The 15053-nt window shown below is 44.0% G+C and overlaps 1 protein-coding gene across 1 annotated transcript in view; it reads left to right on the forward strand.

Annotated features, from left to right (window-relative positions):
• LOC135054589 (oocyte zinc finger protein XlCOF7.1-like) overlaps nt 1-15053 on the forward strand; it is an 89432-nt gene that overhangs the window by 27433 nt on the left and 46946 nt on the right. The window contains exons 2-5 of the mRNA XM_063957758.1: nt 9718-9856; nt 10633-10824; nt 11807-11885; nt 12004-12101. Coding sequence (XP_063813828.1) covers nt 9779-9856; nt 10633-10824; nt 11807-11885; nt 12004-12101 — 447 coding nt within the window. The 5' untranslated portion in view covers nt 9718-9778. The remainder of the gene's footprint in view (nt 1-9717; nt 9857-10632; nt 10825-11806; nt 11886-12003; nt 12102-15053) is intronic.

The raw sequence follows: 15053 nt of genomic DNA on the forward strand, positions 1-15053 counted from the left end.
TTTCTTCTACTTGGGATGGAGTCCTATTTGTCATAATGGTATGTGACATTAATTTTGATGGGGAGTCTAACATGTCTCGCACTTCCTGAGCGTGATTCTCAGGTATGTGCAAGAATACACCTTCAGGAGTACAATAAATGACGCACCCCATTTTACACAATAAGTCTCTTCCCAGGAGATTAGTCGGTGCCGATGCAGCCAGCAAAAAGGAATGCTTGGTATGTAAAGGCCCTATTGTAATCTCGGCTGGTTTGCTAACAGGGTAGTGCTGGACTACTCCTGTTACTCCCATGGCTGGAATTGTCTTACCAGTGGTTCTCATGCCCACTGTCGAATTTATCACTGATTTGGCCGCCCCCGTATCTACAAGAAAGTTTAATGTTTTACCAGCTACATCAATTGCAATTTCGGGTTCACTTCCAAGACTTGCAATCAATTTTACTGGCTGCAGATTACAGGTATGGCCACACCCCTATTGGGTATGGTGACCTCCCTGAATCCCGCTGGCAGCAACTACTTGTGAGGGAGTTAGCTGGGAACTACCAGAGGCGTGCCAGTCTCTGTTCGGTGGGTATCTTTTTGTTTCCCCTGTATGTGGCTCATAACTCCGTCTCTGCGGACCCTGATCCCAATGTCGTGTGTCGTGTCGTTGTCTAGGGGGTTGGTATGATCTTTGCAAATTTTTCGCTCTACAGTCTCGTGCTATGTGTCCCTGTTTATGACAAAAATAACATGTTACCACATTTGACTTACCCACAGGGTTTGGTGATATAAACACAGGCTGTTTTGTGGTCAGGGCCTGTATACTTACTGACATTAACTTATCACCTTGTGACTCCCTGTGTCTGGTGATATTCCGGTCGTGATCAATAGCAGCCTCTCTCAAAGTAGCCACCGACAGACCTCGCCAACATGGTTGCGTGGTCTGTACCCTGGTCTTTAATGCCTCTTTTAAACCATCCATTAGTACAGATACTGCTACTTCTCGATGGTTTGTATTGGTCCTAATGTCCTCTATGCCAGTGTATTTTGCCATCTCTAATAATGCTCGGTGGAAATACTCAGCAGCTGTTTCTGACTCTTTTTGTTTAATGGAAAAAATTCTATTCCATTTGGCCACAGCTGGAAAATACTCCTTTAACTGTAAATTTATTATTTTTACATTATCTTTGTTGTACACATCTGTAAGAGGTACATCCTGATCTAATCCACAGTCAGCTAAAAATTGAGCTGAGTCCACATTGGAGGGTAAACAAGCCCTCAGCAATATCTGCCAGTCTTTGTTATTGGGTTCTACAGTGTTCCCTAGATCTCTGATGTATTTCTGGCTAGCAACCAGATCTTTCCTAGGATCAGGGAACTCTGATACTATGGTTCTTAATTCCATTCGGGAAAACGGGCTATACATGGCAATGTTCCTAATAGGAGTGGCTCCTGAAGTGTCCGTTTTCCCATTTGGCACTGCTATTACCCTAACAGGATTAATTCTAACAACATCATTCTGTGTAGATTCTACAGCCTGTGGTGAAATAGTTTCAGCATAGTGTATGGTGCCGTACTTACCCGTTGATACGACCTCACCTATCCCTCCGCTAGGGGCTTTTGTTACTAATCTCGGGGGCGGAGCTGTGCCTACTGTTGTTTCTGATATGGTGGCTGCTAGAGAGAGCGCCGATATTGTTGCCGATTCGTCTTCTTGATCACACTCCTGGGGAAAGTTCAAAACAGGGTACAACTTGCACGGGTTAATACTTGCATTGGTTAACTTATTAACATTTACACAGTTGCTAAGTGTTTGTTTGTTACACCCTAGTGCGTCATTCTCCGCAACCAACTTCTCTCCTGCTATATATGGTGGCGGTGGGGCCGTGGCTATCAGTTTCCTGATAGGGCCAGATCCCGCCGCCTGAGCCAATCCTCTCTGTATTTCACCCTCCTGTTGCCACAACTGCAAATAATCATAATGTTTGATTCGTCTCTTTGCTGATTTAATGAGACATATCCTCCTCCTTAAATTGTGTAACACTTCTGGGCTGAAGCTGCCTACTCTTGGGAATTTCTCCCCGTCATGTACCGTCATTCTCTCCCATTCATCACATAAAACTTCTGTGTGTGACCCGTCTTCAGCGAACCCTTACAAAAAACCAAAATATTCAAAGATAGGTTGACGGTGAAGTTTACCGAGCACCTCACTCACTCGCCCACGCCGACCAATACGACCTCCACACTGATATAGTGCTGGCGTACTCGACCCAGGGCCCCTATTAACCTTAGTTTACTGGAACGTGTGAGTGTGATCCGAAGAGCAGTAACCCTTTCCAGTAACTGTGGGGTTGTCGGATAATTCCTGAGTGACCAGCGAACTTCCCTTTTTGAAAAAATAAAAAATTACACAAATCACGTTAGAATGTACAAATAGCGTTTGTGACCCCTTTACTCTAATGGTACTAGGTCAGATTACAAACTAATGTACACAATTACGTGTGGTACAATCGTTCAGCACATAAGCAACTAATCTTATGTACGGAGCGACCAATGGAATCGACATTCAGCAGCTGCGAATTCCTTCAGCCTGAGCTTTTATGGCCTATATGGGTCTTGCACCAACCCTTCTTGGTGTTGTGCTACTTGTCTCTATAGCGGACTTCTTTGTTCTGCTGTACCTAGACCTCCTGGTCTGTTATACAACCTCCTGGTCTGCTTATGACCTCCTGACCTCCTGGTCCGCTACACTCTAATGCTCAAATTTTATGTTTAACCAAGGATGCCTCCCTAGCCACCATGTATGTCACTTACACGTATGTACCTTCACGAGAACTCGATGATTTCTGTGGTTCAATCCCCAAAATTGTAAAACTTATATGCAAACACTCACTCACCACATGTACACTTTTGTTTCTATTTCTATTTCTGCGCAGAAATTTCTCTTTAGACCAGATGTGTTGTAAATTAGGAGAAGGATCTGTTAATCTAAATTTCGGACACTAAAAATAGACTGGCGCTATTTTATCGCGTTGCTACCTCTTCGCCTGCTAAAATAACACTTATCGTGTGATTTGAGTTACATGGGCGTACCCAGACGCTCCGTTGCGTAATTTACGCTGCGTGCGTCGGCTTTTGCGCACGCGAGTCTCACCCTTTGTTAGAGACACGTGTACACCAGTCTTTGTCCACCGTAACACAACTAACACGTTTATCAATGTAGATGATTTTTAACTGTAATCATCTACCAAGCACCACACAGGTCTCTCCTTGTATCTCAGGCCAAGCTGTGCACGTGTTTTACAATTTACCCCTTAATGTATTACTTTTACACTTTAACTATTTAAATAGCGACAAATCTCTCTTAGCACGTTTATCAATTATAAAATGGCAAACAGGAGAGTGATATATGAAAATACACGAAAAAAGAAATGCAGATATGCGTGTGTGCGTACGCAAGATAGAAATAAACAGTTTTAAAAGACACTAACGTTTTTGTTCTTACCTCCGGTTCCGGATTCCCTTAGCACTCTTTACTTAAGCGAAGCAGACGCTTATCCAGACAGCACTATGGGGAATATGATCTCCCGCCCTTTGCTGATGGATAATGTCTGCTGATATTACCTAGCAGAGATATGTGAAGGACTGGACGAGTACCCAATTGATAAAGCTAAATATTTATCTTATATAAAACCCTTTAAGAGGTCTAAGAACACTGTACGCTATTTACGTATGGAGCACCGTAAGGGTACGCACGTTGCGTAACAATCGCTTAGCCGTAGTCGAGACGCTCAAGCGTCACGTTCGCTCACGGCCAAGAGATCACAGGCAGGCACGCTATTGGCTGCCGACTAACGTAATGGTTCGCTATAGCGTAGCGGACGCTCGGGACCACGAGGAGATCACCTGCGGCGCAGACGCTCACAATGTTAAACCTTTATATCTAAACCATCAACAATGTATTATGCAGTAAAACCTTAGTGTAGTGATAGGGTGTAAATGCAACACAGTATAACCTTATTAACTCAAAAGCTGTTCGAGCGTCACCGACGCTCTGAGAATACTTAACACTATAAGAAATACACAGATACCGTGCTTTAGGGTCTAACGCCTTATATGAATGTTATTACTTGCAAAAAGAGTAATACAGTACAAGTCACACACTACAATATAACTTAGACTAACTAACCAGATAACTACACAGGAAATACAATACAATACAATACAATTACGTTTAAGGGAAAATGAGAGAGAAAGAGGAGAAGAGAGAGAGATATGGCTCACAATAACAATAAAGACAATATGATTGCGGAGAAAACTTACGCACAAAGGGAACGATCGCATGCGCCTCCTGGATATCCAGCTCCCGATTATCAGTGATGAGAATCGTTGAAGAGAGTGAGCTGGACACCATCGGCTTGTCTATTTATGCCCCACACACAATACAATTCAATGGTCCCTACAATCTCATTGTTCATTGGACACAGGAATTCGTCTTCGCATTATAACAAAAGGTCATAGGTTGATTCATACAGGTGGGCTGTGTCTACTTCCAACTGCTCAGGTGGGTGGGAAACTAGGTTTCCCGCCGCATGGCTAAGTAAGTGCAAATAATAGTAAATGGACATAAACTTCTTATGTCCATAACTATTCGAACGAGCGATTAATCCGCTCCAAACCAACACCGGAATATTGCTAATTAAATACTCTTCCGATGGATACTAAACACCACTGTATGACCCCTGTTGGACCCTTCGTATTAAACAAAGAGGGATCTCTCTGTCCAGGAACATGCTACATTAACTAAACTTTCAGAATCTATCAAAGGGACCATGATCTACAAAATACATTATATAGTTAAAATATGTAACGATTGAGTCGCACGCTACGAACACATAAACTCTACCGTAAATACGCATACCGTGCACCTGCGGGTGCACGTAACAGCGAGTATGCGCACGCACGGGAGAGCGCACGCATGCGCAGCGCGGACATGTATGAGGTGCAAATATGGCAGTGTGCATAGTGATATTTTTCTGACTTTGACAGTAGGTACACACATTTTGAAGGTCTCGGCATAAGCGGACTATTTACTGTTATATTTCACCAATCCCCAAGAAGCGTTCCCAGGTTTTTTACAGCTTCTACAAGATTACGAGAGCATATCAGATTTTTTAATACTTAAATCCAAAACCAAGGTGTTAGCTTTACAGCCAGGTGCTATGGACGGGTGGGCAGATAGCTTTCCTTACCTACGGGCAGACTCTTCGTTTATGTACTTAGATCTCAATATATCGGTAAACCCGGCTGATTTTATATAGGCTTCATTTTCCAGGGGTAATCAATCGTATTCTGAAAGACTTTCAATCTTGGAGGTATTTACCACTGTCCTATATTGGTAGATGCCACCTGCTCAAAATGATCTCATTCTTAACACTGCTCTACGTCATTCAAATGCTCTTCCTATCGCTAAAAGACTCGGTATCCATTCAGATGGTCGACCATGTTAAGGTCTACAAGTAATGGTCGACACATGAAAATGGTCAGCACTTGAAAGGTCGATATGGCTTTTTTTTTTTTAAATTGATTTTTAACTTTTTCATTCTTTACGATCCACGTGGACTATGATTGGGAACGCTAACCTGTGCCGAGTGCAGCGGTTGCGGAGGGAGGCACTTTGCCCGCACACGAGCCATGCAAGGGGTTGCGGTACACTAATTGGGGTTCCTGGTCATGTTACGGAAAAAATAACACCAAAAACAGTAAAAAAATCCACGTCGACCTTTTAAGGTGTCGACCATTTTAATGTGTCGACCATGTCAGTGTCAACCATTAGTGGTCGACCATGTATACCGGAACCGGGGGAAAACACCCAGGATATCCCTATTCAAACTATATCAATCCAATACATTCGGTGGTATAAATTTACCGTGTATACGAAGCTATACTCTTGCAGCGAACTATTGATATGCAGTAGACTGGATAAACGGTACAAATAATTATGCTGACCCAGCTTTACAACAGGCTTTTAAGGGACCCATACACTTATACGACATGACGGACCGTCATGTCATATACGATTTCCCTTCACCCGCCTGGCAGCTTTCTGGGCGGCAGGATCATATAAGATACATCGGGGATCCGATCCGATGCACACGGGAACGCGCATCGGATCGGATGTAAAGCACAACCAAAATGCCTGATTTCACCCAATATATCGGCCCGAATGGCCGAAATCGGGTGAAGTCGGGCATTATTGTCCTAGTGTATGGGGCTCTTTAGTCCTGGCATACCTCTAGTTTGCTCCATATGATATCTTCCAGTTTTCCTTCAGCAGCTGCAGATAACCTGTTGATTACAACCACGTGTACAGCTTGGGGACAAACCCGCTCTAAACTGGGAATCTCAAGACACAACACAGTTTTCCTTCCAATTTCTCACAGAGCTAAAGACTGCACTTTCCTAACCCATAATCCTGCTTTATCTAGCACGTGGGTCAAAAGTGGTCTTCATTTGATATGCCATATATTGGATGAGGATTGTTCGAAAGTTTTAACTCTTTCCCAACTACGAGAAAATACCCTGCTTTGAACATCCCACTGTTTATATATTACCAAGTGAGAAGTTATGCTTTAAGCATATTGTCTATCTTGACAGATGAGGATAAATCCAATGGATTAAACATTCTGATCAGACACTCTGATAATAAGGTATGTTCCACTTCCTCACTGTATGTCTACTTTAAAAAAACAACTTAATATGGAGAATCTGCAAACAGGAATGGGGAAATGGACCATAGATTTACCTAATGTCCCCTTTGAACAAATTCTCAAAGCGTTTACGCGTCTTAACAAAATATTGGTATCGGCTTCATACATGGAAATGCAGTACAAATTACTTTACAGGGTAGTGTTTATTCTAGCACCCTGCACCTTTCTAAACCCGTGCAGTTCCTCTTTTCTGCCAGGGGTGTCACTCTCTGCTGTGATGCTTCTCCGCACACTCTGATCTGTAACTGACTGCTGTGATACAGACCTGTGTGTGCTGAGAAGCACCAGAGCAGAGAGCAACACCCCAGGCAGGAAAGAGGAACTGCACAGGATTTGAAAGGTGCAGGGTGCTAGAATGAACACTAACAGGGCATACTACACTCCCAAAAGACAATTATTGATGGGAATTTCTTTAGATTCAAAATATTTTAAATGAAATGCCTCAGATGTAGACTTATGGGGAGCTGTCCTGAGGTCAATAAATACTGGATGACACTATGCAAATATATAAAGGATACTTATGACATCTCAATTACCTCAACTGCAGAATGGGCTCTTTGGGACATTTACACATCCCCAATACAGCACAGGCCACCAATAGGGCAAAAGATTGTTACTGGCCAAGTTGGCAGTTGCGGTACGGAAAACAATATTGTCTCAGTGGATTTCCTCAGATACACTGACAATGGGGCAGATGTAGCAACCTGGAGACGGCATAAGGAAGATAAACTAGGGATAAGTGCAAGGTGATAAACGCACCAGCCAATCAGCTCCTGTTAATTTGCATACTGAAGCTGATTGGCTGGTGCGTTTATCACCTTGCACATATCACTGGTTTATCACTTCCTTATGCCTTCTCCAGGTTAATACATCTGCCTCACTATCTCTATTATTACCAAGAGTTACTTGGATTGGCTTGAGATGTCTCTAAATAAAGAGAAAAATGACAATTATTTGTTATTTTTTTTTATATATATCTGGCTACTTCATGTAAAATCTTTATCTTCCACCCTTCAGAATTTATTAAGAACAACAGTATTGTTGACCGCGTGGTATAATTTTGAAATACTCACAAATGGCTGTCCCCCGTTTTGATCACATGGTGACACAAAACGGATATCATTGTGAACACCTCCCATAACCGGATAAAGGGTTCCATATGTAATATTTGTTCACCGTATGTCAGTAAGAGGTTTGTGTCTCCGATCAGTTTTTCAATATTTGCTATAATAGCAGTCGCAAAAATGTTTGTTGATAAAAAATGCTTTTATTTATTATACTGTAAGCTGTAGATTGTATTTCCCTGTGCAGTTCTTTAATAAATTATTGTGGGGAGGGGGGGGGGAGTAATTAAACTGAATTAGAAATTGTTGATTTGTGGGGGTCTTTCAACTAATAAAAAATGATCCATCTTCTATCCTAGCCACGTATAGCTGATTGTGGAAAAAAACAAACAAATTTGAGTGTTTTTTATTTATTTTTATTTTGAGAAACTGTTTTACATTTATACTTCTACTAATAGTGTTACACAGGTCGTTACCAAACTCCTCCTAATCATGATATACCAACCCCATGGCTGGTTCTCCTGGTGGCAAAACCTACCAAAGAGAAGGCGCCTAAATGAGCGGTTTCTGCCTGCTGTTCTCAGGGGAATAGGGTATTAGCAGACCCTATACAAATGTAAGAAAAAAGAAAAAAAAGAGAGCGCAAGCAGACTGAGCTATAATAATTTTAATCTTAAAATATGCACAATCCCAACATGATAAAGTTTACCATAAGACTTATATACATAGCATAAAAACAATTAATTCCGTATTACTATAGGGTCCACACTGAAATTCTTAAATGTTCCCATAACACCTAGTGCACTAGTAATACCCAATTGGCTGATGTAATGATCCTTTATACGGAGCCAATGTATCCTTCAGTTCGTATTTAAAGTGCTCACAACTGAAGGCTCTATTAGGGAGATTTCAGATAGCACTCATAAATGAGTTCCGTAGTTAAAAGTTACTTTTCTTTAGTAGATTGTAATTAATAAACTTTGTAGAAAATGCACTGTTACTTTGGATGTTTTAATGTCTCTATTCCTTAAGCAACATTCTATGCCTATATTCAAAGCACACCGCAGAAGCTCCGTATGTCACTCTCTCACTGTGACGTGTCCGAGCAGTTACCGCTTGCCGCTTCCAGGAGTTCCGCGGGGTGCTGAAGAATTTCTTAAGGAATAGAGACATAAAAACATCCAAAGTAACAGTCCATTTGCTACAAAGTTTATTAATTACAATCTGCTAAAGAAAAGTAACTTTTAACTACGGAACTGATTTATGAGTGCTATCTGAAATCTCCCTAATAGAGCCATCAGTTGTGAGCACTTTAAATACGAACTGAAGGATACATTGGCTCCGTATAAAGGATCATTACATCAGCCAATTCGGTATTACTAGTGCACTAGTGTTGTGGGAACATTTATGAATTTCAGTGTGGACCCTATAGTAATACGGAATTGTTTTTATGCTATGTATATAAGTCTTATGGTAAACTTTATCTTGTTGGGATTGTGCATATTTTAAGATTAAAATTATTATAGTTTAGTCTGCTTGCGCTCTCTCTTTTTTTCTCCTGATGGCAGTTATGTCTCTTCTGCTGGCAGTGGGACCATTGTGGATGACCGCGGAGGGAGGGAGTTGATGGCACCCACTGCATAGGACAGATATGTGACAGCCATCTTGGATTTTTATGTAGTTATGTAAATTTTCTGCAGGGAATTGTTCGGTTTACAGTCACTCGGATTTATTTAGTATTTAGTGATGGTCACTGAGGAGTCTTCTGAAGCTGAACCAGAGGAACTTCTGAGAAACACTGACCAGGGCTCTATGGCACAAACCATGAGGAAGAGGAGCACATAATGCATATTTTACATGTGTACTCAGTGATCTATTATAAATATTATATCTATTTCTAGACGATTCAGAGTGAGGATCCAGAGAGTCGTTACTAGAAGCCACGTGTATAAATCGTTAAGAATGAATAAGAACAGGAGTCACACTACTGAGAGGATATTACATCTCACCGTGGAGATCATCTACCTGCTGACTGGGGAGGTCAGTGTATCTGGGAGTGTAACACTGACACCACATATCTATAGTAATAATACAGGGTTGTGACAGGGGAGGTGAGGCGATCTGGGAGCGTCACTGGGACATCACTTATATCTCTAGTAATAATACAGGGACATGACTGGGGAGGTGAGTGGATCTGGGAGCGTCACAGTGACATCACTTATATCTATAGTAATAATACAGGGACATGACTGGGGAGGTGAGTGGATCTGGGAGCGTCACAGTGACATCACTTATATCTATAGTAATAATACAGGGACATGACTGGGGAGGTGAGGGGATCTGGGAGTGTCACTGTGACATCACTTATATCTATAGTAATAATACAGGGACATGACTGGGGAGGTGAGGGGATCTGGAAGTGTCACAGTGACATCACATATCTATAGTAATACAGGGACAAGACTGGGGAGGTGAGGGGATCTGGGAGTGTCACTGTGACATCACATATCTATAGTAATAATACAGGGACATGACTGTGGAGGTGAGGGAATCTGGGAGTGTCACTGTGACATCACTTATATCTATAGTAATGATGCAGGACATGACTGGGGAGGTGAGGGATCAGGGAGCATCACAGTGACATCACATGTGTATATATATATAGTAATAATACAGGGACATGACTAGGGAGGTGAGGGGGTCAGGGAGCATCACAGTGACATCACTTATATCTATAGTAATAATACATGGACATGACTGGGGAGGTGAGGGGATCTGGGAGTGTATGCAATGATAGTGTACTTTCCAATACACAGAATTACACAGTAGTGAAGAAGACATCCATTGAGTATGAGACACCCAGCAGCCGGCCCAGTGTGTCAGGAGGACTGAGCAGGACCCAGAGCCCCATCACGGTGCCTCCACCTCACTCACTGATGCATGAGAGGCACAGTGACCAGAAGATCCTGGAACTCACCAACAAGATCATTCAGCTGCTGACTGGAGAGGTGACTGCTGGGAATAGGACATTATACAGTAACACCAGGGGATGTGTCATGGTAATGACTGAAGAGGTGACTGCTGGGAATGGGACATTATACAGTAACACCAGGGGACGTGTCTGGGTGATGACTGAAGAGGTGACTGCTGGGAATGGGGCATTATACAGTAACACCAGGGGACGTGTCTGGGTGATGACTGGAGAGGTGACTGCTGGGAATGGGACATTATACAGTAACACCAGGGGACGTGTCAGGGTGATGACTGGAGAGGTGACTGCTGGGAATGGCACATTATACAGTAACACGAGGGGATGTGTTTGGGTGATGACTGGAGAGGTGACTGCTGGGAATGGGACATTATACAGTAACACCAGGGGATGTGTCTGGGTGATGACTGGAGAGGTGACTGGTGGGAATGGGACATTATACAGTAACACCAGGGGATGTGTCTGGGTGATGACTGGAGTGGTGACTGCTGGGAATGGGACATTATACAGTAACACCAGGGGACGTGTCTGGGTGATGACTGAAGAGGTGACTGCTGGGAATGGGGCATTATACAGTAACACCAGGGGACGTGTCTGGGTGATGACTGGAGAGGTGACTGCTGGGAATGGGACATTATACAGTAACACCAGGGGACGTGTCTGGGTGATGACTGGAGAGGTGACTGCTGGGAATGGCACATTATACAGTAACACGAGGGGATGTGTTTGGGTGATGACTGGAGAGGTGACTGCTGGGAATGGGACATTATACAGTAACACCAGGGGATGTGTCTGGGTGATGACTGGAGAGGTGACTGCTGGGAATGGGACATTATACAGTAACACCAGGGGATGTGTCTGGGTGATGACTGGAGAAGTGACTGCTGGGAATGGGATATTATACAGTAAAACCAGGGGATGTGCCTGGGTGATGACTGTATCATTGTGTGTGTCAGGTTCCTATGAGGTGTCAGGATGTCACTGTCTATCTCTCCATGCAGGAGGGGGAGTATATAGAGGAACACAGGGGTCTGTACAAGGACGTGATGATGGAGAATCACCGGCCCCTCACATCACTGGGTAAGAGGAGACTGTCATGTATTGTACAGGGGAGAGCAGGAATGGGGCCCCCTATATACACACATCATCTGATAATCACATATATACACTGTACTCAGTCACTGTGTGTCTCCTACAGATGGGCCCAGTAACAGAGATACCCCAGAGAGATGTCCCCGTCCTCTGTATTCCCAGGATTGTACAGAGGAGAATCACAGGATCCCACAGGAGGATCAGGTAGGTGGGATTATAGTCTCACCAAATAGCAATATATGAAGTGACTCTCTATGGCAGTCCCCACACAGGGTTATGTCTATAACAAGGCTTCATGTCTCTTGTATTGTTTCCTGTCTAGGTTAGGTAGCAGTGTGCGGGGTAAGAGATTCTTATAGTGCAGCGCTGAATGTGTCAGATATTAGTACAAGGTATGCAGAGAAAAAACTGTATATTTTATTTCCTATTTTATTTCCTTTTTAATTTCTTGAATGGTATATCCAGCATGTGTGTCGGTTACAATTTATTTAAACCAGGCACCTTAGTCTGGCCACATGACCAATCCAGAGTAATGCTCTCAATCCATCCATTGCTACAGGTAACACTTCAGTGTAAAAAGTCTGCTGCTTCAGTAGTGCTCTCAAGAACTGTCCTAGTTTCTCAGGAACCACATTGATTTCAAGTATCACCAGATGATAGGTTCAATTGACAGGTTTTTAAGACTGTGGGGAGATACGCTCCATATTGAAATCGATGAGAAAGTAGATACCTCTTGTGAAGTGTGTGTGATTTATACAGAAATAAATTACATTTCTGTGACGCTTTAAGACTCCACAGCTTCATCATGAAGATCTTTGGCATCAACACTAGTGGCAACATCTGAACTGCCTGGTTTTACCCTTTTGCAGCATAACACTATCAGAGATTGGGCCAATCTGCCTTTTGAAATAAACCTTTTTTCTCTGACGTCCTAGTGGATGCTGGGTACTCCGTAAGGACCATGGGGAATAGACTTGCTCCGTAGGAGACTGGGCACTCTAAAAGAAAGATTAGGTACTATCTGGTGTGCACTGGCTCCTCCCCCTATGCCCCTCCTCCAGACCTCAGTTAGAATCTGTGCCCGGCCAGAGCTGGGTGCTCCTAGTGGGCTCTCCTGAGCTTACTAGAAAAGAAAGTATTTGTTAGGTTTTTTATTTTCAGTGAGATCTGCTGGCAACAGACTCACTGCTACGTGGGACTGAGGGGAGAGAAGCGAACCTACCTGCTTGCAGCTAGCTTGTGCTTCTTAAGCTACTGGACACCATTAGCTCCAGAGGGATCGAACACAGGCCCAGTCCTCGGTCGTCCGGTCCCGAAGCTGCGCCGCCGTCCCCCTTGCAGAGCCAGAAGAACGAAGAGAAGTTGAAAATCGGCGGCTGAAGACTCCTGTCTTCATTAAGGTAGCGCACAGCACTGCAGCTGTGCGCCATTGCTCCCTTAGCACACCACACACTCCGGTCACTGATGGGTGCAGGGCGCTAGGGGGGGGCGCCCTGGGCAGCAATTAGATTACCTTACTTGGCAAAAAGCGCATAATATAGTCTAATAAACTGTATATGTGCATTAACCCCCGCCATTATACATTTAAAAACGCAGGAGAAGCCCGCCGATGAAGGGGCGGGGCTATCTTCCTCAGCACACCAGCGCCATTTTCTCTTCACAGCTCCGCTGGAAGGACGCTCCCCAGGCTCTCCCCTGCAGTTCCAGACTTCTAGGGTAAAAAAAGAGAGGGGGGGCACATAAATTTAGGCGCAAAAACTGTGTATATAAGCTGCTATAGGGGAAAATCACTCTGTATAGTGTACATCCTTGCATTATATAGCGCTGTGGTGCGTGCTAGCATACTCTCTCTCTGTCTCCCCAAAGGACTTGGTGGGGTCCTGTCCTCAGTCAGAGCATTCCCTGTGTGTGTGCGGAGTGTCTGTACGGCTGTGTTGACATGTTTGATGAGGAAGCTTATGTGGAGGCGGAGCAGTTGCCGATAAGTGTGATGTCACCCCCTGCGGGGCCGACACCAGAGTGGGTGGATATGTGGAAGGTATTAACCGACAGTGTCAACTCCTTACATAAAAGGCTAGATGACATAACAGCTGTGGGACAGCCGGCTTCTCAGCCCGTGCCTGCCCAGGCGTCTCAAAGGCCATCAGGGGCTCAAAAACGCCCGCTACCTCAGATGGCAGACACTGATGTCGACACGGAGTCTGACTCCAGTGTAGACGAGGATGAGACAAATGTACAATCCACAAGGGCCATCCGTTGCATGATTACGGCAATGAAAAATGTGTTGCACATTTCTGACATTAACACGGTTACCACAAAAAAGGGTATTATGTTTGAGGAGAAAAAGCAACCAGTGGTTTTTCCCCCCATCAGATGAGTTGAATGAAGTGTGTGAAGAAGCGTGGGGTTCCCCCGATAAGAAACTAGTGATTTCAAAAAAGTTACTGATGGCGTACCCTTTCCCGCCAGAGGACAGGTTACGTTGGGAGACATCCCCTAGGGTGGATAAGGCGCTCACACGCTTGTCAAAAAAGGTGGCACTGCCGTCTCAGGATACGGCCGCCTTAAAGGAGCCTGCTGATAGAAAGCAGGAGGCTATCCTGAAGTCTGTATAAACACACTCAGGTACTATACTGAGACCTGCAATTGCTTCAGCATGGATGTGTAGTGCTGCAGCAGCAGCTTGGACCGATACCCTGTCAGATAATATTGATACTTTCGACAGGGATACTATTTTGCTAACCATAGAGCATATTAAAGACGTCGTCTTATATAAGAGGGAATGCACAGAGGGATATTTCCTGGCTGGCATCTAGAATTAATGCAATGTCCATTTCTGCCAGGAGAGTATTATGGACTCGGCAGTGGACAGGTGATGCTGATTCTAAAAGGCACATGGAGGTTTTGCCTTATAAGGGTGAGGAATTGTTTGGGGATGGTCTCTCGGACCTCGTATCCACAGCAACAGTTTTACCTCAGGTTTCCTCACAGCCTAAGAAAGCACCATATTATCAGGTACAGTCCTTTAGGACCCAAAAAGGCAAGCGGGTCAGAGGCGCTTCTTTTCTGCCCAGAGGCAAGGGAAGAGGGAAAAAGCTGCACCAGACAGCCAGTTCCCAGGCACAAAAATCCTCCCCTGCTTCCACTAAGTCCACC

This window comes from Pseudophryne corroboree, chromosome 3 (genome assembly GCF_028390025.1).
Source record: "Pseudophryne corroboree isolate aPseCor3 chromosome 3, aPseCor3.hap2, whole genome shotgun sequence".
In the NCBI taxonomy this organism is placed as follows: Eukaryota; Metazoa; Chordata; class Amphibia; order Anura; family Myobatrachidae; genus Pseudophryne; species Pseudophryne corroboree.